Source organism: Eulemur rufifrons, chromosome 8 (genome assembly GCF_041146395.1).
Source record: "Eulemur rufifrons isolate Redbay chromosome 8, OSU_ERuf_1, whole genome shotgun sequence".
NCBI lineage: Eukaryota > Metazoa > Chordata > Mammalia > Primates > Lemuridae > Eulemur > Eulemur rufifrons.
In genome coordinates this window covers 75010385-75037536 of record NC_090990.1, presented here as the reverse complement: position 1 = coordinate 75037536, position 27152 = coordinate 75010385, and the positions used below count along the sequence as shown (strand labels likewise).

The following is a 27152-nucleotide window of genomic DNA, read 5'->3' as shown; positions in this document are numbered from 1 at the left end:
CAATCTGGAAAAAAGTATTCAGGAACATATGTTTAATATGGTGAGGAGATAATGGAAGGAACGATAACCATAAGGAACAAACAGGATGGTATAAAAAATGAAAAGGTAGAGTAGAAAACAAATTGAATAGAAATTCTAGAAATGGGGCTGAGTGAGGTAGCTCTCTCCTATCATCCTGGTACTTTGGAAGGCTGAGGCAGGAGGATTGCCTGAGGCCAGGAGTTTGAGACCAGCCTGAGCAAGAATGAGACCCCTGTCTCCACAAAAACCAGAAAAATTAGCCAGACGTGGTGGTGCACACCTGTGGTCCCACCTACTTGGGAGTCTGAGGCAGGAAGATCACTTAAGCCCAGGAGTTTGAGGTGGCAGTGAGCTATGATGGCACCACTGCACTCTACCTGGGGCAACAGAGTGAGACTCTATCTCACCAAAATAAAAAAAGAAATTGTAGAAATGAAAAATATACAATTTAAATGGGACAGTGTCATGATTATATGTATGACTTTCTTCTTTTATATAATCAGCATTTTCATGTTACTACATGGCCTTTATAATTTTAATTTTCAATAAATATTCTGTCGGGGTGCATGCATGTATACACACACGTAGCTGGAACATTTTGACTGTTTCATATATTTTGCTATTATAAATAACTATGAAATGAATATCTTAATTTCCCAATTTTGGATAATTTTTTCAGGATAAATTTGCAGAAACAGGGCTACTAAGTCAAAGACAACAACTCTGTGTGTGCGTGTGTTCATATGAGAAGATTTCTTAGGTCATTTTTCTGAAATATCTTCTCCTTATAACTATATGATAATTTCAAGACCATCTATTTCTCATATGTCTCTTGAAATCTTTAAAAATGCTACTTGCACTGATGTTTACAATGAAGAATTTATAACTTTCTTGGGAAAATACACTGGAATACTACCTGCTTGGGTTGTTGTCATTCTTTTTGGCCTGGATAAAGGATGAAAGTTTTGTATCCCATGATGTACATATTAACCCTTCCGTACACTCCTTCAGAAACATCATAAGGGAACCAGTGTGGCGTCTAGGAAGTGAGCCAGACCCAATGGCACAGGTCCCAATGGAGTAAGTGGAAGGGGTGATGAAGGGGACTAACAAGATTAGGGAGTAGAATGAATTCCATTTATCAAACTCCCTTTTCACCAAGGCCAACTGGAGAGGAATGTTGGGTTCTCAAAGACGAAAGGCTGGTAATCATCCCCCCAACAGGGTACCACGCTTGCCTCAGAGGGGATTCTCAGTAAAGTCCCTGCAAAAATGCCTTAACTGTATTTCACAAAAAACTTCTGGCCTCTCCCTTACAGAGACCAGAATGCATGTGAAATTCGCTTTCAAAATCCCAAGCCAGCTGTAGGCGGAAAGCTGCTCCAGTCCGGGGAGTTGGGTCTTACGTAGGGAAGTGGAAACTCACTTGCTCACACTATTTAACTAGGCATCTTCAGTCACCTAAGGTTCTCGGAGGCCTGATGACCAATCCATTCATCCTCAAAACACAGCTGTGTGGGTGGGTGAAGAATAGCATAATCATTCTTTTATAGACTGGAAACCAAGATCAAGGGCATTTTCCCCAGGTCCCCTGGTGAATCTGTGAGACAGAGACCTTTTTTAAAAAAAAAGTCCTAACCTTCTGGACATTACACCATCAATTTTCATTAGGGCAAAATGCTATTTAAAAGCAGTGTGGTTAAGGTAAGCACAGGCTCCATAGCCAGACTGTCTCTGGGTTCAAATTCCAGTCCTACCACTGACTAGCTGTTGGTCTTGGGCAAATGATCTAAACTAAGAACTCAATTTCCTCATCTATAAAGTGCGTTAGAGCACGACCGCAAAGGGATGTCGGGAGGATTAAAGAACATTTTCCCTATAAAGCATTCGGCAAAGCGCCGGCACATGGGAAGTGTGCAATAAAGGGCAGTTGTTATCATCCAGCCCTCATGGAAGACGGTCTCATTTACAACTGGGAACACAGAGGCAACCTTTGAGCACCCGTTGACGTACATACAGAAAGGACCCGTGGTTTTTTTATCCATAGGCTTTAAACCCTCACACCCTCAGGGACGCAGGAAAGGGCAGGTCTTGCTTCTCACACCACGTTCTGGTCCCCAGCGTGGTCTTGTTTTGCAGCCACAGCCCACCGCGTGCCACTCTGCCTTCAGCCCCTCACCCCTGCATCTCTTCCCCCTCTAAACATCTCAGTGGGCTTTCTGGGTCATATGGGGAAATACAGTTTTCGTGGGGACTTCTTTTCCCTGCACAGCACCGCCTCACAGTCAATTTAGCACCATTGCTCATAAGCAATAAAAATAGATTTTGCTCTTTGGCTGAAATGATTAAAGGTTAAAATGGTACTTTCTCATGCATGTGTTGACTCCACAGATTTTTCTGGGCCCATAACCATTTATCTTTTCTTTAATGTACGAAGCCCACTGAAAGAGGGCATTAAAACCACACTGACAGGGAAATTACATATGCCTTCCCGCAGTTACTACGCCGCTAGCATTTTACCGCAAGACTCAGGCCTGAGTGCAGCAGGGAGACCTAGAATTAATGTCTGAATGAATAGGTGGAGGAGGGAAGAATCACTCGACCCAGGACCTGGAGTGAACATTTCTGCAGTTTCAGCATTAGCTAATTCATACTTATTCTGAGCAGCAGCTGCTTCCCTGTCAGGCAGCTGGAAGATAGATTGTGCTAAATTTTCAATACTGTAAGTCCTTGCTCGGAGCATTTGCACTTGCCTGGGCTGACAGAACTTGGAGTTACCGTGCAAAGGCAATCTGCAGATCCTAACAATATGTGGAAAGGATTGGCTGTAATAAGGATTAGGAAATACGTTTTGTTGGTTGTGAAAGTTAATCAGGAAATCCTGAAGGCTAATATTGAAGCAAGCAAGAGGTAGTGGCATTTGGCTTTTGTTTTAATACCAGACAATATTCAGTGTGTGTGTTTTTTTAGCACCACAAAACAGGTAGGTATTTCTATGTCTTGAAATGGTCATAAAACACAAAATAGAGGCCAGGCATGACGGCTCATGCCTGTAATCCTAGCACTCTGGGAGGCCAAGGAGGGAGGACTGCTTGAGCTCAGGAGTTCGAGACCAGCCTGAGCAAGAGCAAGACACCATCTCTACTAAAAATAGAACAAAAATTAGCCGGGCGTGGTGATGTGCGCCTGTAGTCCCAACTACTCGGGAGGCTGATGCAGCAGGATCACTTGAGCCCAGGAGTTTGAGGTTGCTGTGAGCTAGGCTGATGCCACGGCACTCTAGCCTGGACCACAGAGCAAGACTGTCTCAAAACACACACACACACACACACTAGAAACAAGGAAGAATGCCCAAATTGACAATGGCAGCACCTCAATATTAGGTCCCAATTCTCACTGCCTTACCTGGGAGTAAAGACTCCTTCTAGGTCCAGTTGATTAGTTCTCAGACTTTCATGGAATGTCTACCTGGGACTGTCCCAAGCTGCCAGGGAGCACAAGAGAAAGGACACAAACAAGGATGGTCTTGTGTGGCTGAGGGGACATATGTCATTATATGTAAATAATGACATACAATACCAGTGCAAATGTGAGAGTGACAAGAAGCAGAGCCACAGCTGGGGTGAAGTGAGGAGCATGGGGGGAATTGGGAGGACTTCATGGAAGTGGCGTTTGAGCTGGTCCGGATGTTGTGTCTCCAGCAGGGTACGAGGTGGCCGCAGGTGTGACTGTGAGTGCACCTGTGCAGGCACTGGTGGGCCACGCAGGGAAGTGCGGTGGGAAATGGGGCCGGAGGAGTCGGGAGCCAGACCTCTGTGGAGCGAGGGGAGCAACAGGACGCTTTAGGAGGACTCGTAATCTCCAGCCTGTGCTTCTGACAGGGCCCCCAGGCGGCCCTGGGGAAGTTCGGGACAGATCTCCCTCATCACTGCCATCTGCTGAGCCACAAAGCCCTGTACTCCCAAGGCTTATTGCTACCCAGATCTAGGGGAACCCCTAAGTACCCCCACAATGCCTGCTGGGCTCGCTGGAGCTGTGCATAAATGCTGTGTGACCAGTCGTCCACTGAGCACACACCCCACTAGCAGTCACAGCTGGGAGCCAGGCCCAGGGAGCTCCTCTCTGGGGGGAAGGCAGGAGTGTTAGGAATTGTCACTCTTCCCCAGCACTCTGGCTCCCCCTCCCCCCCACCTCAGAGATACCCCAGTGATAGGTCCCAAATGGCTTGGCACAGACTTAACAGTAGCTTCCTAATTTATATCTGTGGCCTTTTTTCCCCCTAGTCAGTAAGCAGATACGTATTACATAACTTCTGTTTGTAAATAAATAAAAATGACAATAAAAATAATGGCAAACAGTCATGGAGCGCATACTATGTACTCTATACTTTATCTCCCTGAAAGCATTAACTCATTTAATCCTCTTAACTCCAACCCGGTGAGGTAGCTGAGGACACTCAGGCACAGAGAGGTTAAGTAGCTCTGACGGACATTGTGTCACTCGCACACAAAGTGGACCTCTGACTCATTTGGGCCCATCTGCAGAAAAACATTTACTTTCAGCTGTACTTTGTGCTTTTCCTTCGGAAAGGTTCAAACTAATAAAGTGGTGCTCTCATGAGATCTACCGTTAAAAAGAGACAGGAATGTGGCCGGTTGGTTTAGCAGAAAGAGACTGGGTTCCAATCCCGTCGCCTCCAGAGACGTGCTGAGTGGCTTCCGCTAAGTCACGTCACTTCTCAAGTGCCCGTTTAGTTGCTTGGAAAAGGTGCCCAGCAAGCCTAAGAGTCTACGTCAGGGATGCTCGTGTGTGCAGCGCTTCACAGCGGCCCAGGCGCCCTCACGGTTACCCTCTCATCGGCTCTCCTCTGCTTTTCCCCACAAGGCAGCCAAATAATCACCCTGGGTATTATTCTTCCCATTTTGCAGAAAATTCTAATTATTGAAGAAAAATGAAAGAGATTTAAGTGTACTTTTAGGTACAGAAAAGCTGAGTACCTCTTTACTTTGAGTTATCTGAGAATGGTAATTGCAGCTTTTACACAGAAAGAACATTTTTTGCTCCTTAAGTCAAGACCAAAGCCTGCACAGCCCGGCCCTCCGCCCACGCTCCGCTGAGAGCAGCGGCTGTCCTCCCACTGCACTCAAGTGGCTGCTTTTGGTGGCACAACTGTGAACCTGAGTTTCTGTTGACTCTTCCAAAAGGTAAACAGAGTTTCCCTCCATAGAGGAGGGAAGGTGTTTGCCAAAAATCATGCCATGAATAGCCAGCTTTATTTCTGGAATGCTTTCCTCACAGAGTTCTGATATTTATTAACTCAAAGCAAGAACTACTAAAACAAACTTGAGGAACAGGATGATGAATAAATAACACCGGCATTCATACTTCCCTCAGAACTGAAAGGAATACAGTGAAATCTGAGTCCAGCTACATCCCCACACATCCAGGGTCCTTCCGTGGACCTACAGTAAAACCCGCAGGAAACATCCCAAACCAGTTTCGTCTCGGGCTCTGTTTTTATCACAAACACATGTGGAGTGAGGCAGGGCACAACAGCCACTGGGCCTTCCAGGGCCTCGCATTCACCATTCAGATCCCTTCAGGAACTCTCTGGTCACCAGGTTGCAAACAAATGTCCAGTGAGATGGTGAGGGAGGAAGCTGGGCAGCCCCTCAGGGCCGGGCCAGGTGGGAGGCAGGGTGGAGGGGGGACAGGAGAGCTGCGCTGCCTGGAAAGCCAGGCCCGGGACAGTGCTGTTCGGTTTGCTCTTTTTAAATTGATTCGCTTTTTGCTTGATTTTTAGGATAATGGCTTTATTATTTTCATGCTCATCATAAAAAATCAAGCAACACAGAAGAAAGCAAGAAAATCACTCCAATCCTACTTCTCAAAAATAACCACTGCTAACATGCCCCGGACCTCACCCCAACATTCCTCTGCGAACACACACAGACAGAAGGAAGGAAAGAGGGGTGGACACATGAGCATGTTATAAAAATGGATCCGTGCTCCACATGGCATTTTAAATAAACATACAAATGTTAATTTGACTTCCATAAAGGAAAATGAAACTGAACTAAAACTGAAGGAATATTTCAATTTCAGACAAATTGTATGTTCCCATGCAAGACTTAGGTCTTCTAAAAAAAAATCTTTCTGGTTTTTTTTTTTTTGACAGTGTCTCACTCTGTCACCCAGGCTGGAGTGCAATGGTGTGATCGTGGCCTACTGTAGCCTTGAACTCCTGGGTTCAAGTGATCCTCCTGCCTCAGCCTCCCAAGTAGCTGGGACTACAGACACACACCATCATGCCTAGCTAATTTTTCTATTATTTTGTAGAGATGGGGTCTCACTAAGTTGCTCAAACTCCTGGCCTCAAGCAATCTTCCCACCTGAGCCTCCCAAAGTGCTAGGATAACAGGCATGAACCAGCATGCCCAGTCTAAGAAAAATCTTTCTAAAACGATTATGAAAAATGTTAAAAGGTTACTTATTTTTTTAACACTGGGTTTGTCAATGAGAAAGATGAGTCCTCTCACACTTTCTCTCCCATCCTGACTTTAGTGAGTTATTTTTCAGACTTTGTCAGGGTTTTGAACATTTATAGCCTCTTTGATGATGAATCTCCATGTCTGAGCAGTCTTCATTTGTTAATGAGGTGTGCCCAGCACTGCCACCTCACACACCTGTTCTGCACCACCTGCATTTCCCATCTATACCATCCTGGAGGGCCCTTGCAGTTCCTCTGCTTGTAGATGCTGTTCCCTCTGCTCAAATGCTCTTCCAGATCCCTGCCCTCTCTGTGGGGCTACTGTTTGTTGAATAGACAAAGGAAGATGCTTTTGGCAAACCAAAAATGTCTTCCAAATGATATTTCTTCAAAAAAAAGACTCAAATTCAGTTAATTTGTTTCTTTGTTCCTTCAGTAGAATGTTAGGGTTAAAAGGCACCCCAGATATCACCTGCGAAACCTTCTCACTTTACTGGTAGAAATGGCAATCTCAGCAGGCTAAGTGACCACCAGAGGTGATGAAGATGGGACAGAAATCAGGTGCGCCCAGCCAGCTCTTTGTGTTAGGCCCTGCCCCTTGCACAAATCCAGAAAGAGCCAAATTAGGCAACCGCATCTTGCTTAATGTGACCCTTCATTGATCTGCTAGCAAAGCTCTGCACTCTGCAGTGAAACCCACCAGGACAATGACATGAGTCTTCATGCCGAGCATGTCCAGGATCCAGGACCGTGTGGAAGTGCTGTCTTCATCCAACAGGCTCTTTCCCATTACAGGCCGCTGTCCCATCCGTTAATCGCATTTGACCTGCATAACCAGTGGAGGAAATGAGCAAACCAGAGGGAGGCCTGGTGTTCTGCAAGGCAAAATTAAACTGTGGTCCTGTGAGATGGGAAATGGGGCATGCTTGTACTGCTACTGACTTCAGGTTTTCTTAGAGAGAAGATTAAATAGATGCACTTGTCCCTGGTTAGTGAGAACCGTTCACTGGTTTCCTCCTCTTTGCCTGTATCCTTGACACGGAACTCCAGGCAGCACGATGAAGCCAGCAGGCCACAGCTTTTGGAGCCATATGGATTAGCACACAGTAGTGCTGCCATCCTAGATAAGCTCTTCAGCCTCGGGGCCTCAGTTTCCTCATTTACACAATGAGGGAAATACCTGCTACACAGAGTCCTCGAGAGGACAAACTCAGTGTATGCCAAAGGTTTGCCGTGGTGCCTGTCATACTGTACAAAAGAAATGACTGTGGGATTTATAGACTTTAGAGGATTGGTTCTTTAGTTAAGAGAATGCCAAACATCTCTGATTTGAAGCTCAGAGCTGAGGAAATGGCAAGAGGGAGATGGAGAGCAGAGATGGGGATGTTCATATATTGTACGTTTTGGGAAAATAATTTTAAGTCAGGCATCTGTTCACGTGCACACCGTTGGTGGGCACGGGGCCGTGGAGGCTGCGTGAGGAAGGCTGCTGACACAGAGCCTGGCAAGAAACCAAAAGGTCGCTGATCACCGCCGGGAATAATTATTGCTCGGTACCACGGTATGGTCCACCTTGCATGAAAACCTCTTATAAGAAAAATGCATTTGCTTAAAAGACATTCACTATAATAGCATCTTTCTTTTCTTTTTATCGTGGTAAAAAACATATAACATTCAATTTACCATCTTAATCATTTTTAAGTGTAGAGATCAGTAGTGTTAAGTCTATTCACGTGGTTGTACAATAGATCTCTAGTACTTTTTCATCTTGCAACACTGAAACTCTACCCCCACTAACCACTAATTCCCCTCCACCTCCCCCTCCAGCCCCAGTAACCATCTTTCTACTTTCTGCCTCTATGATTTTTGACTACTCTAGATACTTCATGTGAGTGAATCATACGGTATTTGTCCTTCTGTGACTGGCTTATGTAATTTAGCACAAGGTCCTTGAGGTTCATCCACATAGTAGCAAATGACAGGATCTCCTTTTTAAAGGCTACACAATATGACGCTGTAGGTCTGTATCACATTTCCTTAACCATTCATCTTGGGTTGCTTCCACATCTTGGCTATCGTGAATAATGCTGTGATGAACCTGAGTGTACAAATATCTTTGCAATCCTACTTTGAATTCTTTTAAATATATACCTAGAAGTGGGACTGCTGGATCATATGGTAGTCCTATTTTTAATTTTTTGAGGAACCTCCATATTGTCTTCCACAATAGCTACAACATTTTAGATTTCCACCAACAGTGCACAAGGGTTCCAACTTCTCCACATCCTCACCAACATTTGCTATTTTCTGTTCTTTTGATAGTGGACACCCTCATGGGTATGAGGTGATGTCTTGTGGTTTTGATTCACATTTTCCTGATGATCAGATATGTGGAGTATCTTTTCATGCGCTTACTGGCTGTTTGTATAGCTTCCACGGAGAAATGTCTCAAGTCCTTTGCCCATTTTTTAATTAGGTTGTTTTGTTGTTGTTGAGTTGTAGAAGTTCCTTACGTATTTTGGATCTTAGCCCCTTATCATATATGATTTGCAATTATTTTCTCCCATTCTATAGGATGACTTTTGACTCTGTTGTTTCCTTTGATGTGTAGAAGTTTTAAAGTTTGATGTAGTTCCATTTGTCTATTTTTCATTCTGTTGCCTGCGCTTTTGGTGTCACATTCAAGAAATCCCTGCCTATTCCAATATCCTGACACTTTTCTCCTGTGTCTTCTTCTAGGAGTTTTATAGTTTTAGGTCTCACTTTTAGATCTTTAAATTATTTTGAGTTAATTTTTGTAAATGGTGTAAAGTAAGAGTCCAACTTCATTACTTTGCCTGTGCATAACCAGTTTTTCCAGGACCATTTGCTGAAGAGACTGTCCTTTGCCCATTGCATAGTCTTGGCATCTTCCTCTAAAGTCATTTGGCTATTTTCGCAATGTTTTATTTCTGGGCTCTCTATCCTGTTCCAATGGTCTATGTGTCAATCTAGCATAGCACATCTATGTTTATGCCAGTACCACACCATCTTAACGACCGTGGCTTTGTCGTATGACAGATGTTTTCTTTCTGAACCTCCATTTTCGCCTCCTCTCTCCACTGGCAGTTCTGCTCAGATGGCAGTTTCCCCTGCAGTCAGTTCTAGGCGTGGTTAGGGCAGCTCCGACAAGAAAGGGCAGCTCTTTTTGAGCTAGTATTTCTTTTTTCTGTCTTGCCTCCCCACTATTCTTAGCAGACGTTAAAGACTGTGTGAAGGCAGCGGGAGCCCAGCACTAGTGCTGAGGCAGTCGGCTCCTCATAGTCATCCTTCCATCCAAGGACACGTATGGAAGGTCTGCATCGGCCACGCGCCAGGCTGGGGCCTGGGGACTGGGCACTAAGTGAGGTCAGTAGCCTCATGTTCTCTGGATCTCACCAAGTTTCCTTGTTGTTGCCTTGATGGCAGACATGCCGGAGAGCCCTTCTCTACCCCCACCGAGACGTGTCCCGATGAGGTCATTCAGCCTCAGCTGTCTCATTCCACCGATGAATGCGAGTCTAGCAAATGCTCTCTTTACCCCACCCTGTGCCCACTACCGAGCCATTCTATAAAAGGCAAGAGAAGGGGGAAGATGAAACCACTTGAAAAATTGTCAAGGCCTAGATCCACTTGCTAAAACTTTTAGGAACTTTCTAGCCCCACCCAGATAAGAAAGCTAAATGAACCAAAATTCTTTTCATTGCTGCTTCTGCTACTTTTCATAGAACTTGTTTCTCAAATGTCCATGGAGATAAGACTCTGAATGGAAGGACTGGCCAGCTCTCCCTAATACATTTATGATGGTTTCCTTTGCTCTCTTGACTCTCATCCCTCATGTATTTTCTCCTTCCTTCCTCTCACATTCTCCATTCCAGCAGGACTCAGGCTCTGGCTCCTTCCCCCAGGTGAGGTCAGGGGGCCGTTGGGGAGTGGGGGTAGGAAGACATCCAGTCTGCAACTCTCACTGGCTTTTGTTTTCCAAAATTTTAGACTCTAAAATTTTAAGCCCTTACCTAGCAGTGGAAAAGGTGAAGGAAGGGGATTCCCAATAGGAACCGACTATCTTGGAGCAGCGAGTAAAAGTGCAGGTCTTCCTCCAACCCCAGATTAGAAGATGAGACTCCCTTGGGCTGGGGGAGGAAACAGAGGTCTGTGCATGCTGACCAGGGGTTCAGGTCCGCTTTATCTTTAGCAGAGCATGGAGAAGCGGCAAGACTCTTCCATGGGCCCCAGGGTCCTGGTTTGCCCAGGTTGTGAGAGGGTTCCAGAGATGGGGGGCCTTTAGGTGACCAGGACAATTAGTCGCCTGCTGCTAGCTCATCCAGGCAGACAGGACCATAGCTGGCCTTGTAAGATATTTCTGCTTCCCAGGCAGAGCCTGAGGAGCCACGTGGATGGGAAGATGGATGTGTCAAGGGCAACCTTTGTCTACTAATGCCTGGGGACACCTGAAACTCAGATAACCCCATGGGGTACAGCCCAAGAATAACAGTTTAAATTTTCGGCCAGTTCAGTGGAATGGGAGCTCAAAGTCAGAAATTAGGTTGAGACATGACACAGTCCTTCCTGCACATCTGAGTTTGTGGCTAGAGTCACACCCCGGTGGAAGTAGTTCAAAGACGAGACTCTGGTGGCAGCAGCCTGGAGCACTGAGGGATCCTGGCTTGACACGAATCCGCGACTGCTAAATCCAAGCGGCTTTTATCCCCTCAGCCGCCAAGACTCGCACCTCCTTTCGTGTTTTTTTCTTTTTATGAACGCCTTCTCTAGTCTCTGGCCAACAATCGCTTCCTTCTCCCAACACACCTCAATGTCTAGGACAAAGATAACTGGAGAATGACAGCTGAGGAACGTACCCCACAGTCAGTGCCTTGCTTGGAAGGGTATGGGAGGGGGTGGGCGCGGGTGGGCTTCAGGGTGAGCAGTCAGCGCCCTCCGACAACAACTGTTCCAGAAGAACTAGACACAAAGAAATGACAATGAAGAAACCTGCCCTCCACCATGAGGAAGATTAGACTTGGGGTAGGAGCTACTCGGTGGTTTATTTTCATTTTCCACACGAAGTCAACTTGGGAAATGTAGAAACTAATCTATAATCTTTACATTTCTCAAGCCCCTGGGGTAAAGCTGACAACTTGGGCCGTGAACATTCCCTCCTCCATCCTGAGCCACCTCCCCCAGCGTCCCAGCCCAGCCTGGGTCGCCAGCAGCCACTGACCTGTCCTGGGACGACACGGGAGGAGCCAGTCTGCGGCTGCCAGACCCCCACATCCAACACTGCTCACCACAGGACAGTGTTTGCACATGTCACCTGCTTCCTTATTTAGGAGGAAATTAGATTTTGCTGACTCCAAAGTGGTTTTCTCAGATCAAAGTTAAAAACACAGCAGTCTCCCTCAGTATTTTCCAGTGTACCTAGAACGTGTCATGACAGGAAGGTACAAAGAGCATAAAGGGTTGCTCCCTGCCCTACATGGAGCTCAGGCTTGTGAAAGGAGTCTTATTAGAGTGATGCAACGGCGACTCCTTGGATCGGATGACCTTTTAAACCAGCGTTGTTGGAAACAGTCCCCGTTGCTCTTGCGAGACAGACACGACTGCTCTTGACTACTGAAAAATGGGAGCAAAGAGAGAAAATGAGCACTAGATGCAGAAAGAGAGGTCAGAGGCCAGCCTGCTGAGAACATGTGCTACGCGGGGCATGTTTTCTCAATCTGCAGACCACGGTTATTCTCTTTCTTCAGGACTTGAGTGCTGAACTTTTTCACATCACCACCCTTCATGGTGGGGGAAACTTGGGCATTTTTCTGGACTGCAAGGACCAGATGGGCAGCTCTTAGCAATTCAACTCCCCCCAACAAGTGATTTGTGTAGTGGTCTGGCTTGAGGTGGGGTGGGGAGAGAAGGGTGCATTGGGAAGAGAACTCCCCATGGATGCTGATATATCCCTAACTGAGCACTATCCTAAGTACCATGGGATATAACCAGGAGCTCATACACTAAGTGCATTGATAATAATGGTAATAACTTCCATTTATTCAGCAAGTACCTCTACATGTGAGGCACAAAACTAAGAGCTTTGCAAATATTCTCTGTTATAATCCTAGGAGATAGGTATTTTCATACCCAATTTACCTGGCACATAGGCTTCTAATATTTGGTGAGCAAATGAGTAAACTAATTAAACTCACCACTTCCCTCCCAAAGAAACTAACATTACAGTGCCTGTACTTAGAGCCAGACACCATGCTCTAATGTTTATATGTATCAGTTTATTCAACCCTCTCATAATACCTCTATGAGGGAGATACTAAAAATTTTGCTTTATATATTCCATATCTATCTTTCTATCTGGAAACAGAGGTGAAGTAACCTATGTAAGGGCATAAGAAATGGAGGAGCTATGATTCAAACCCAGATCTGTCTGCCTCAAAGTCTGCACTCTTCTCACTCTGTCACACTGCTGGGAAAAGGGGTATGTGGACCAGATCCAAGCAGGGGGACAGCATGGGAAGAAGGAGCTCTTGTAAGATGTGGGCAATTGTCCCCTGGAAGAAGGGGAGGGCTGAAATGTGAGGAGAGTAGGGGAGGCTTGGAGAAGGAAGCTGCGGGCTTGGTACCATTAAGAAAAGGTGAGACCCCAATCTTCCTAGGACCCAAATGTTCCTCAACCTCCTGTCCCTGTGAGCACAGCTCTGTCTTCCATGTCACCCAAAAGATGGGGAGATCTACATAGAGCTCTGCTCAAAAGGTAAGTTCAGGGCAGCTCATATTGACACGTTGGGTAATGCGACATATCTGTCTGTCCTCAGTAGCTAAGTGAAGCTCAGAAGGAAAGAGGAAGAGAAGACACAGGATAGAGAAGAGGGAAATCCTGTCACCCCGTAACCGTGCAACGCTGGCTCAGGCCTTCAAGTACTCTAGACCCCAGATGCTGAGGGAGCGTGTTCCACGATCTCTCGAGTTCTGGGGCTCCGAGTCCCTGCCCTGTGGAAGGAGTGCCCTGATGGACTGGTGGAAACCTGGGTTTAAATCCTGGTGTGGGGGTGACCCTGATTGCCCTGGCTTTGTGTTCCCATGGTCAGGGGCTTCCTTTAGGGTAATGCCTGTCATTCATTCCCAGGGTAGGAGGCTGACTGAAGGGATGGGGGAGTTTGGAAGGAGAAGCAGAGCACAGGCTGGCTCAGTCCCTTCTGCACTCTCTTTGGGGATCCACCTGTCACCAAGAACACCCCTCGTTGGCTGGGTCTGGGAGAGGGTGGGCTGGTCTTTCTGATTCACTGGTAAAACCTTAACAAATCTATTTTCCCACAGCTGTTCCTGTAGCACATTTTCCAATCAGATGATTTGGTATTCAAGGTGATTTTTTTTTTTTTTTTTTAAGACAGAGTCTCACTTTGTTGCCCTGGCTAGAGTGAGTGCCGTGGCGTCAGCCTAGCTCACAGCAACCTCAAACTTCTGCCTTAAGCGATCCTACTGCCTCAGCCTCCCGAGTAGCTGGGACTACAGGCATGCGCCACCATGCCCAGCTAATATTTTTCTAAATATATTTTTAGTTGTCCATATAATTTCTTTCTATTTTTAGGAGAGACGGGGTCTCGCTCTTGCTCAGGCTGGTCTCGAACTCCTGACCTTAAGCAATCCACCCGCCTCGGCCTCCCAGAGTGCTAGGATTACAGGCGTGAGCCACCGGGCCCGGCCTCAAGGTGATATTTTTAATCTTCACCTGCCTGACTCTTGCATCTCGATTGTTCAGAATTTGGACAAGGGAAGAGGGAATGGCGTACTGGGTCTTCCGAATCTCAACAGTCAGCTCTTACTTTCCTCCTCTCTAACCTAGGGCAGGCTATTACTTAACTGCTCTGAACCTAAGCATTATCATCTGTTTTTTAAAAAGATAATAGTATAGCTCTCACAGGATGGTTTGTGAAGATATAGGTAGATAATACACATAAAGTAGCACAGAACCTGGCATATATTATTTTATATATATATAAAGTAAGTGCCCAATAAATGGTAGGTATTCTTGTCTTCAGGAGCTGCACCCTTTGGAGGAAGTCAAGGCAATTAATGCCAAACACTTGGTAGCCTCACAGGAGTTTCCTGATTATCTGAGCAGGATAATCCTTTCCTATAGCTATGCAGTCATTCAACAAAAATTAATTTCCTCTCCCAGGAGCTATAGCAATTTCAAGTCAGGAAGGACTCCAGAGTCCAACCTAAGATGGCAGCTGCTCACGGGGCCTCACCCCGGAGGACTGAGAGGGCGTTAAGGCCCACTTGGAGAAGAGGGCTCGGGGCCTCGCCCTCCAAGCCCTGACCCTGTGACATGCTCACAGCAGGTGGGAGCTGGGCTCCAGAGAGGCTGCTCCCAGGAAATCCACACAAAGCCATGGCCATATGCCTGACAGCTTTTGAACCATACACCAGGAAACATGAGGATTCAGTTTGTTTTCTCCCAGACAGTCTGGGGCCTCTACGAATAGGTGTCTCAATTCCTTTCTATTTAAAGCCAGGATAGTAGCATTTGCCATGAGACAGCTGGGTGGGGGGATTACCGCTGTCTATAAATGAGCCTTAATGCAAACTATCATATGGACACACGTGTGAGTTTCTTTCTAACACATGCACACGAGGCATCCCTCTAGTGCTCTCCCCATCAGCCGCATGCCCAGAGTAGCTCTGAACAGTCAGTGGGGACGCAGGGGTCAGAACCACTGCTGTCACTGAGACAAGGGCTGGCTGGCTGCTCCGTGGCGAGGTTACCTCTCATGGCAATGTCAGATACTGAAAGAATTGTTTCTCCTTAAGAACATTTACATCATTTTTGTAACTGAGTTAGAGAAACTGCACAATGTCCATTATTTTTCCGAGATGCACATGCTGCCCTGGGAGAGGAGTCACTGGAGATCTGCCATTTGGCTTGGGATGAACCAAAACCTGCCATGGAAAAGTCACCAAGTGCTTTTGCTATTGATGGTCTACAAGAAAGAGTATCATTGAAACAGAGCTAACTTCAAGGAAAGGGGGCGGGGGGAAGAGAAGTCTTTGAGATATTACAAAGTCAAGTCTGCCACAAAGGCTTAGGAGACAGAGACCAACATTATGTTCACTGAAAAAAAAGTACTGGCAGGCAGGGCAGGGTGGGGAGGGGTGTGTGGGGTGGGGAGGGGAGAGAGGTGCACATTTCCCAAGCAGCAGCAAGTTTGTCTCTGCACTGGACTCCACAAAGGTATCCAGGAGCTTTGTGACCAGTGCATGTGTCAGGAAGACAGGAAGCTGCCAACATTTCCAATTAAGTGGTGATCTGTGCATTTGCATTCATCCAGACGGATGCCAAGGGAAGGTGGGCTGCGCGCCTTACAGACTGCATCCAGGTGCAGCGGGCTCCCCTCACCCCTCCTTGAGTGGATGCAGTGCAGATTCATCAGGTACCCAGCCACCCCTGCGCACTTGACCTTGGCAGAAATGGGGTGTGACAGTGGTGGACATTACAGTACTCTCCCACCGCTCAGACTGACCAAGGCACTGGCGACTACCAGAATCCCATCGCCAGTTACTTTGCTTATCACTGCATGGCCGCACGGCTGGGAGAACTCCCGAGAGTGAGCACAGGTGGCCCCTCCTGGCCCACTCACGTTCTCAGGCCCCTCTGCAAGATTCTGGCAGCTCTGAAGGGGGGCAACATAAAACATCGCTGATGGTTGTGATACCAGGGTAAGCCCTGGTGAAGAGGTACAGCAGGAAAAAATGAGCCTGTCATTTTAGAACACAACAGGAAAACAAACAGTTCGGATTTTTCACATTCTCCCCCATTTCCCACACCAAGCATCTCACAGCTCCAATGGAGCAGGGTGGCACCTGTGTGCCCCAGCTTGGGCTGGACACCACAGCAAGGCTCTGAAAGCTGCACAAGAACCTTGGAGGTCACTTAACCCAACCCCCTCATTTTGCAGAAGCTCAGTAAGGGGAAGAGGCTCGCCCAGGTTACACAAAGAAGGGAGAGGCAGAGGCAACTGCTGCTCCACTTGACTAGCAAGTTGCCTTTACCCAGGAGCTTCTCCCAGGAGACTGGTATAGAAATGATGGTTCTCACACTTTTGCGACATCAGCCCGGAGCTACTGCCTACACCCCTTCCCACTTCTGCTGGAAGAACAAAGGATTGAAGAGGAATGCAATGCTTAAAATGATAAACATATAATGAATTAAATAAGAACCAAATAATCAACAGAAGTAAAATGTTAAAAACGCCTGCAGCTGGACAACACAGTCAACTCAAGGCAACACTGGTGTTAGCAAAGAGTTCTTTCCCCAGTTTGCAAAATCCCAACTCCCTGCATACGCACACTCACAGACTTTTCAGGGTTGCCAGGCATTGCTTCGGCAGCTAGATGGTTAACTGAATAATGAATCTGTGTAAAACCCCAGTTTCGGTTCATAAAGAACATATTTTAGTAAGCTTTAATAACACATGGTCTACTTTACTGATTGGTAAATAACCACTTGTATGCAAAAATGAAAATCTGAGAAATTCGGCTATTTGCCTATAAAAATTGAAAAAAGGGATTTTCTGGCATGTTCAGATCAGTTTGAACCATCAGGATGAGTCCCCAGGTGGTGGTTGTGAGTCCTCCTCTGTCTGTTTAAAAAATGCACAGTCACTAAGGGATTGGGTCCCGGGGTTCAAACAGACTTGGATTCAAATCCTAGTTCTGCCACTAACTATATGCCTTCTCTAAGCCTCAGTTTCCTTATCTGTAAATTGGAGACACTATCTCAAAGACTACCAAGTAACATAATGCACAAAAAGTACTTAGCATAGAACTGGCAACACAGTTACTCCAACCCACAGCTATTGTTGTTGTTACTGTCATCAGCTGGTGATCTCCTGGGGGTGCTCTACACTTAGGTCCACCTCTTCTATGACATTTTCCCTAACTGCCTAGTCAAATCACCTCCTCCAATTAGCAAGATTCCCCTTTTCCGAACGTCTGCAGCCCTCATTCCTGTACTTAAACACGAACTTTTCTGTAGTGTTACATAAATGTTTCACGCTTATGCCTCTTACTGCTTCACCCATCCCACCCTACCCCTGCCCCAAACTAGCTTGTCAATTCCCTAAAGGCCTGGCTTATACCTTTTCTTTCTTTTCTTTTTTACAGATGGCGTCTTGCTCTGTCACCCAGGCTGGAATTGCAGTGGCACAACCATAGCTCATTGCAGCCCTGAACTCTTGGGCTTAAGTGATGCCCCCGCCTCAGCCTCCCGAGTAGCTGGGATTCTAGGCACACACCTTTACAATCTTTTTTAGAGACAGGATATTGCTATGTTACCCAGGCTGGTCTTGAACTCCTGGCCTCAAGCAATCTTTCTGCCTCAGCCTCCTAAGTAGCTGCTTATGCTTTATACAGACTGTGTACCGCCATGGTCTCTGCTCCCATTATGCCCAGGTTGAAATGGCTTGCATACAGCATAAATAAACAAATGGTTGTTGGATAAATGCATGTGTAAGGTGAACACACAGTTTTTTTCAAGAATACACACATCTGGGATGTATGATGTAGAGAGACAAGTAAATGAGAAGTGATGAGACTAGGGGTTGTATCCCCCACTCTGCAGGGGAACGACTGTGCAGCCTGAGGCGGGATATCTGCAAAACGCAGTAACTGCCACCTGCCTCCCTACTAGGACTTGGTGAAGATGGATTAGGCTTTTAAAAATCAATGGTAAAACACAACCAGCTCCTTGATGTTAAATAAAGAAGAGCATCTGGGCTTTGATGGTAACAAATGGATCACATTCTCTTTTAGCATTTCCCAGCTCCTATTCAACAAGGAAAAAATAGGCCTCCGTTCTTTTAAATCTGATTTCTAGAGACAGAGATGCCAAAACTTCCCCTAGTAACTCATTCCAATGCCAGGAAATTTCTCAAAAGGCCAATCTAAATTCCCGTTCTCACTTTACCCTTACTTTCCTCCATCCGCTGCCAAATGAGATCAGCAAAGCTCTGATCACCATTATACAATCATTGTCTTTATTCTTAAAAATCTTTATTTCACTTGTTTTCCAGTAGTCGATTTAGACAACTGGAGACCTTTAGATTCACAGATGAATTCCATTAATGTGAATTCATTAATATTCACATCAATTCTTTCTCTTTCTTTTCCGTTCTTCCTCCTCTTCTTTCTCAATCTTATAACCTTAGGCCTCTGAGCATGCCCTCATCAGCAGGCACTGCCCAGTTTTGTAGGAGTCACCCCCAGGTAAAGATGCTATGTCAGCTAGGTTAGCCACAGCCTCCCGCACAGGCACCATGATTAGAATCTGAAAGACCCATCCCTGTTTGCAGTGCTGAGTCATTACAGGAGCTGGATCAAGGCTAACTTAGTCTTTTTGTGAATCAAGGATAATTATTCCCATTGTACACGCCTGTTATAAGGGTTCATCACCTTTACAATGGTAATTATAGTGTGGTTAACATTAACATTAATTGTGATCTTGGAAACATTTGGAAATCCCAAGGGAAAAAGGTCCTGGGTTAATATAACATGGTGAAATTTCAAAAGGCAGAAAATACATCTCAGGATAATAAGGCAGAGAAAACAAACGTGAAAATGGTATACAAGTGGTTTTCAGATGTGTTTTAGCAGCAGAGTCCTGTCTTCAGATGAAACATTCAGTGGACTCCTCCCCTACACCACACACAGTGGAGCTGTTCTGTTGCAAGGCAGGGCCAGCGGGGAGTGGTACAGAGCCAGAGCCCACCCTTCCTCCTCCTCACCCATTTCTCTCCCCTGGTGGTCCCTGCAGCATCCCCAAGGAGCCTCTAGGCTTCCATGGGGGCAGTATGAAATCCAGGAGTGAAAGAGGGATACAAAAAGAACCTTAATTTCCATAATACAGTGAGGGCGGGGGTTAAAAGTCAACCTTGGGGCTTGTAGGACCCTAAAACCAACATATTTGTATATCAGTGGTCCCATTCCTGGCTTTTGTCTTTCTAGTCTGTTTCTTAGCATTGATTTTTCATGCACATATATTTTATCATAGTTAATACATTTTTGTAATGCAACCCAAACTCTTTACAGAGTTTAAGTTGGTGTATGGATACATGCACACAGCTCTAAAGAGAGAGAGAGAGAGAGAAAGAGAGAGAGCATCTTACACTATACAACAAGAGTATTCACAGGGCTTGGCTTGATTTGTTATATGACATGGCATTATGAAAGGTCCTATGGTATTTTATTGTGTCTTATATACACTAGCCTGTAGCAATCCAAATGAAAACTAAATACACTCTAAAATATACTTCAAGATTCTTAACAGCCTTAAAAATAGAGCTTTACTATAAGAAGGCTACACTTTTCCCTGAATAATGAGAGGTGTTATGAACACCCATTATAAGACATTAAACGTGGATGGTCTAATTAGTCCCTTTACTTCTAATGGTACATTTATTAGGAAGAGGGGAAATAATATGAAGCACTTTTCTAAGTGAGATTTCTGTGAATATTTAAATTAAAAAACTGCCTGCTAACTTACAAAAATACTGCTTTGTGTAAATTTGACTAAGGGCTATTAAAATTTCCTAAATGCTCTACAGAAAAATAAAACATTTAAATTTCTATCAACTTGAAAAACTCAGGAAAGATAAAACAAAAATCCCTGAAATTCAAACAATTGCAGGATATAATTTTTATGATTTGTAAAGGAATATTTATAGCTTGAAAAGGAAAGGCTGGTGACATATATAAAAATTAGGGAGGCAATTCTTTTCCTAGTTCAGGAAAATTATAGTTCTTAGAGAAGACACTGAAAATTAGCTCTTGGTTGATATATATTCATTATGCTAGGGTTTCTAAAGACTTCCTCCCCTTTTTATTTCTGAAAAGAGAAATATATTTCTTTTAGAATGTGAAGCATAGCGTTCATGGCCCAAGGTTCTAGGGTAGGGGTCTGCAGACTGCAGCGCGGGGCCCAGCTCCATCATCCCTGCTGCTTTCCTCTCGTGGGAACCAAGAATGACTTTTACAGTTTTAAAATGGGGAAAAAAATATAAGAAAGAAAAATATTTCCTGATATGTGAAAATTGTATGAAATTCAAATTTCAGCATCCATAAATAAAGTTTTATTGGAACCCAGCCATGGCCATTCATTTACATTTTGTCTATGGCCGCTTTCTTGCCATGATGGCAGAGGGGCGGGGTTGTGACAGAGACTGTTGGGCCCGAAAGCCTAGGATATTTACCCAATTTGGCCTTTTACAGAAGAATTGGCCAAACTCTGACCTAAGAGCTGGAACCCACCTTTGGACCCTGGTGTGTTCCTGGGCACACAGTAGGAGGCGTACCTGGTTGAGATGGTGCAGGTATTTGTCAAGACACCAGAAACAGCAGTTGCAGCATCTGAACATGCACTGTGATGATGCTCTGCGCTGTTGGGATCAGGTTGAGACAAAGGAATAGAGTCAAAAACAACACAGGAAAGAAAGTAAGCAGGAGCTTCTGAGGAAACACTGTTTCCACTTGCAGACTCTATACCTAGGGAAACACTAGTGCAATTCTCATTTGGTGTGGGAGAAGTTCTTCTATTTTGTGCATACTGCTCCTACCACTAATTATTATTCTTATCAGTACTGATGAACAGAGTTTCTCTCCTGCGGGCTTACCGGTTATGGTTGCTGGTAACCTCAACAGAAGGGGGTTAGTCCATGTTGAACGGCGAAGGAAAAGTAGGCCTTCCGGCTCCAGTACACAGAATCTCTCTCCCCCACTCACGTGTCCCTGAGTGTCTTAAATGGCACATTTTGCTTTTTCAAACTAAAATTTATATTCATGAAAAATTCACATGCCAGAGACAAAAACACAAATAATACATTGTTGATACTAGATATGTGCCCACATAAACAAAGAATCACGTTTAACTTTGGGGAAAATAAATCCTGTAGTGAGACTTTCGGGACTAAATTTCAAGGGATAAATTAGTCCTTTGAAATATAACTTGAATTTGTTCGTAACTCAAGAATGAATAATTTAATGAAACTCTTGGGGGAGGGGAGATTGACCACGTCCTACTCACTCTCCAGAGTGAAAATAATCCCTCCAAACAATCCTGAAATAGCCTCAAATGAGGACCCCAGGCATAACTCAGCCTTATATGGGTATTTTCTTAGCCCAGTGTTAATTCAATTGGATGAAACTTGATCTGGATCCTTTTCAGCCTAGCTGTGGTGGTGAATGGACCTATTTAATGTAGGAAAGATCACACCGTGGCTGCGTGAAATGTTTAAATTGTAGACACAGTACCGGCCTATAAGCCTGCTGAGAAAGACAACTTTTTTTAACTTAAGAAAGGACACATTTTCCCACCAGTGACATCACTAAAAGAGAGTTTGGTCCCTTGGTCCTTATGGGACCTGGGGAGTGATAAATAAATAACCTTTTAGACCTCAGTCAGAGAGACCTTTGGTCTTCCACTGGCTTCTCTTTCAGATTTATAGAAAGCTGTTTCCCTGAAGAGTTCAACATGCCTAGCTCAAGCAGGGATCGCAGCTCCCTGTGATTATCCATGACTAATGCACACATACACGTACACGTACATACGCCACACACACATATACTAAAATAAAATGCTGTTCTGCTCTTCAAGAATTATTTCTCCAAGTTCCTTAAGATTGAAGGACTGATTTCAAAATGCAGGAGCCAGAAGTTGCTAGATTTGCCCTGGTTGTGGAAATGCCTCTTCCAGTCTCCAAAATGTAGTCAGGCAAAATTTTATTAGATACACACAAAAAATTCTACCATTGGGGCAACCGTTTAGCATGCATTTCAAAATAAGGCAGCCGGCTGGGTTTGGTAGCTCACGTCTGTAATCCTAGCACTCTGGGAGGCCAGGCGGGAGGATCGCTTGAGCTCAGGAGTTCGAGGCCAGCCTGAGCAAGAGTGAGACCCTGTCTCTACTAAAAATAGAAAAAAAAAAAAAAATCAGACATTCAACTAAAAATAGAAACAAAAAATTAGCCCGCTGTGGTGGCTCACGCCTGTAGTCCCAGCTACTCACAAGGCTGAGGCAGAAGGATTGCTTGAACCCAGGGATTTGAGGTTGCTGTGAGCTAGGCTGAGGCCACGGCACTCACTCTAGCCCAAAATAACAAAGTGAGACTCTGTCTCAAAAAAATAAATAAAATAAAATAAGGCAGCCAGATAATTTTCTATGACACGCAATCAATTATTTCTAATTGCTATACTAACTTGAAATCTTGATTAGAAATTTAAAGATATCCACAGTTTAGACTTGTTTTAAAGGAACAAAAACAGTTCTAAAATATAATATGAACCCACATGTAAAATTTTCTCAATTTGCTAAGGATACACGGCAATACCCAAAGGGTTGGAATCAGGTAAGTTTGTGAAACTCTGACTAAGTCACCAACCCTGAGGTGGCAGTAGGGGTTTGGGGAGGGCGGGGGAAGAGATTAACACTGTGTGAAAACAGAAAAGTTGGGAAAAATCCAATCTTCTCTTGCTCGGCAGGCCAGAAATACCATGAGAACAGCTGTTTTCCTGGTGTTCTGGTTTCCACTGGCATTCATAACCAAATGTGCATGGAAATAAAAACCAGGGAGGAGAAAACCCCCAGGCACAAAAGCCCTACAGTTTTCTGTCCTTTGAGCTGAGATGTAGGTCAGCTTGCCCATTTCTCACTCTCAAGGGCTTGTGCTTCTCACACACACCAGCAACTTCCCATGGCACCCTCCAGCAAACACAAAAGGCAGGGACTATTGTAGCATTAAAACAGAAACAAACAAATATTATTCCTATCTTATAGTGTATTCTCTTACTTAAAAAAAAAAAGTACGACAAATGTTTAAAAAATTGTTTAAATTTCACCTTAAGAATTCATCCCCTTTGTTCAACAGTTAAATAAGAAGGAAAACCAGCTAACTCATAACTACCCCCTCCACACCCCACCTCTACCACATGTTGGAGAAAACCCAATAAACAAGGCCATAAACAAAACAGAGACTGGAAGACAAAAAGGTTTGCTGGGGAAGGTGGGGGGATGGGACCTGAGAAACACAGGAGTTTTCTGAATGGCTGCTGTCACAGGTCACATTCCTGTCCCGGGACCCGCTGTAGTTTTCCAGTAATTAACTTCTCTGCAACCCAAACATGCAGCGCGCTGTGTATTAGGATGTTGCCTTACCTTCTCTTTCAGAGCGTTATAAATGCACATGAGAATGATTCTTGGAATCCTCACCACAGCGATTAAAAATGACCCTTTCACGACTGTTCCTTGATGGTAGCACAAAAGAATGGAGAGAGACGAAAGGATCGGACGATCGGGAGGGTCATTTTTATTTCTGGGAATAGGGAAAAAGACAGCATTTTAAAAACACTATTTAAAAAGCAACAAAAAACTTCTCTCTGGTTCAAATCATCCATGGTACTAACAATTTATAAAGCAGTAATGCAATAAGCATTTGGCAATGTTTTATACTCCTTGGTAGCTAAGGTTAAATTATTTCTTGGACTAATTTAATTCCTTCTGGTGACACTCAATCCTGCAAACAAATACAGAACAGAAAAAAATATTTTAATACTGATGAGTTGGAAGTTTCCCTCTTTATAATACCTACCCCTTCCATCAACCCTTTAAGTTGCCTATTAATCTCATTTTCGTTTTCAGAAGTTTAATTGTATCACAGTGTCCGAGATTTAAGTTACACAGGAGCATAAGTAAATATTGCCTACATCAGCTTGGTGATTAAAAGCATCACCAAATCACGTGACCAGGATCAGCGGCCAGAGAGGTGACAGTGAGCTCAGCCTAACAGGAGGGGACAGAGGGCCCTGGGTGTTTGGCTCCTGCACTGCTGCTCCGGCCTCCTGAAATCCAGCTGATTTCTCCTCTGCTCTCGAAAGGTCACTTCAGTGTGAATCATTTACGGGACTTGTCATGACGCAGCTCCCAAGAATGTGTACACGTCAGTTTCACAGGCAGGGGAAAAAAGGGAAAAAGAACAGAATGGGCACAGCCTTCACCCTACCCCAAACCTGAAGGATAAAACAAAGGCGGGAGGGCCAATGTCATCCCGAGGGTGACCCTCGGAATTCCCGCTGGAGCCAGTTCTGGAAAATGAGGCCTTTCTGAGAAGCAACTTAGCAGATTCAAAGTGAAGCTTGGTTTCTTCATAATGGATTATTCTACAACCTGCTCTGGTCAATAATAAGTCACTATGAATTAAGGTTTTGACAACAGCCTAGGTTTTGAGGGAGGAAAAGGAAGGCAGCCAGAAATGTTTCAAAAGTTGGCAATGGCTGCATTTTGCTGTTGCTTAAATCATCCAGGAAGAAAAAGAGAACACGAAAGTGATACTGAGAGCTAGAGAACTGCGACCCAGTTGTCCCACGAAAAGGGGGATGTGTGTTTCAACCCAGTATTATTTAAAATAGGAAAAGCCAGGGAAGCTATTGCTGATAGGAACTCATTTTGACCTAATAAACTAGAAGAGCAGGGTAGGCTAGGAAAATCTGACACATTTTTTTTCCCTTTCCTCATTTCTTTTTAAAGGAAGAATGTTTACTTTTCCACTGAGGAGATTTATGTGCCTTAGGACTTATGATGGTGCTCAAGAGGGGATGCGAGGAGAAGAGGACAACACCTGCTTTCCATCTGGTAGGGAAACAAATGATTCATAGGCCACTGTGCACGGGGGCCTTGCGGTCTAGTCCTCCAGGTACTGAAGTCTGGGGTTGGGCATCAGCTTTCTGAGGTTTCACTGTGATGGGATTAACCATTTCAGACAGAGTGTCTGCACCGCCTCCACTTCCCCAGCCCATAGCATATCCAGTTAGGACTCTAGGCTCTGCAGGGCTTGGCTAGAAGAAGATGCAGAGGTTCCAGGAGCCGGGTTATCACATGATGAGAGCGAGAACTTAAAGAGAAGGCCCTTTCAACCCAAGCCAGCTCATGGAGCCAGGAGTCACTCAATAGCTGCCCACAAAACAAGAAACAGAAAAAAAAAAAAAAAAAAAAACCCTAGAAACAGCCCTACCAAAAAAAGGCTGAATCAAGGAAGTGTCTCTGAGGCCCCCACCTTTTCCTCTTAGACCCTTTTCCAAACATCTTCCTGCCATCATCCTTCCCTGCTGTGTGTGTAGCTGGCGGCTTCAGCTCCGTCTCCCTCATGACCAGCAAAACTTGCCTTCAGGAAGAGGATCTGATTATACCCAGTGAAGCTTCCAATATACTTACCTCTGGACTTAACCATATTTTAAGAATTGACCTAAGGGATGGCATTGCAGTGTTGGGCACAGTGGGCAACTCAGCAATGAGTTTGTTGGGGGCCCGGGGGGCTCGCTCACTGGCCTCTGGGGAGTACTACGTGTTGAGCACCGTCTGACTGGGCCACATCCACACCAGTTCTGTGGGTGATGGCAGTAAGGGAGACTCAGGCAGCATCAGGGGGTAAATGACTCCAGGACGTGCCTCCCTTCTTTTAAACCTGTGGCTGCCTCGAGTGCTAACAGGTGCCTGGCCTCAAACCACAGAGCCAGGTCCCCAGAACACCCCATCGATCCAAGTCCATGGGCAAGGGTTTAATGGTCCCACCCATCCAAGTCCTATAACACCTTTGGGTCATGGTCCGTAAGTGCTGTTGCACAACTCCTCATCCCATCAGACACCACAAAACATACAGCCAAATGTGCCACTTCAGGGTCCCAAGAGCAAGTTTTAGCTCTAGTTAGATCCAGCCTCATGCTCACTGAAACCTCTTCAAACAAGGAAAAGTAATTTTATGCTGGGGCTCCTGGACAAGGTGTGGGCTGCATGGCATGGACGGCCTCCATGTAAAGCTGGTTCCGAGCGAAGGAGACCTGTGTGGCCCCCACAAGGACCACGTCCCTTCCTGATATTTCTTTCAGCAAAATCACTGCAAGATGGGGTTTGGAGGGCCAAGGAAACTGTAAGGTTCTTTCCAATTCTACAGAACATGTAAACTATCTTTATTATAAAGAACAGGATTCTTTCGCTGCCCTGGGTAACTCGTTAGGGTTAGGAAATTCATCTGTCTCTACCTAAATTCCTCCAGCCCTGTGATGAATCCATTTCCTCTCTTCTTTCCTCAGAAGATCCAGGACAGCTGGAAACCATCTTCTGTGTATTTGAAAACCATGATGAAGTCATGCCCCCAAGCGTCCCTTCTCCAAGTTGAACAGTTCTAGCTCCTTCTATCACACCCCTAGTAGCATCTTTATGGCTCTCAGTTGACCGCTCTTCAATCAAATGGATGACAATTTTACAGATTGTCCGTATCCTGGTACTTGATGGTCTTTGTGTGAATGCTTTGGCCCTCTTAGTGCTTAAATGAATGACAAGGATGAATGCGCTCTGGCTATATTTAATCTTCACCCTGAGTGCAGGCAGCCGGAAGATGGCATAAGGAATTGTGAACCGGGAGATCAGGAAAAGCCTTGAGGCTCCAAAATTAGGCAGAAAATCAAAAAGAAAGCAGAGCTCTTTAATAAATGAAATAGTTGTGCTAAAAATAAATCATCACACATTTTATTTTAAATTTTTTAATCAAAGTAATATATAAAAATCTCTTAATAAAGCCAA

At 45.0% G+C, this 27152-nt stretch overlaps 1 protein-coding gene across 8 annotated transcripts in view; it reads right to left on the bottom strand.

Annotated features, from left to right (window-relative positions):
* The window catches only part of SLC44A3 (solute carrier family 44 member 3), a 73521-nt gene that overhangs the window by 5015 nt on the left and 41354 nt on the right, over positions 1-27152 (bottom strand). For all 8 annotated transcript variants that reach the window (XM_069478241.1, XM_069478244.1, XM_069478245.1 and 5 more), the window contains 2 exons: positions 23736-23892; positions 20881-20964 (listed from right to left, as the gene is read on the bottom strand). In XM_069478241.1, coding sequence (XP_069334342.1) covers positions 20881-20964; positions 23736-23892 — 241 coding nt within the window. The remainder of the gene's footprint in view (positions 1-20880; positions 20965-23735; positions 23893-27152) is intronic.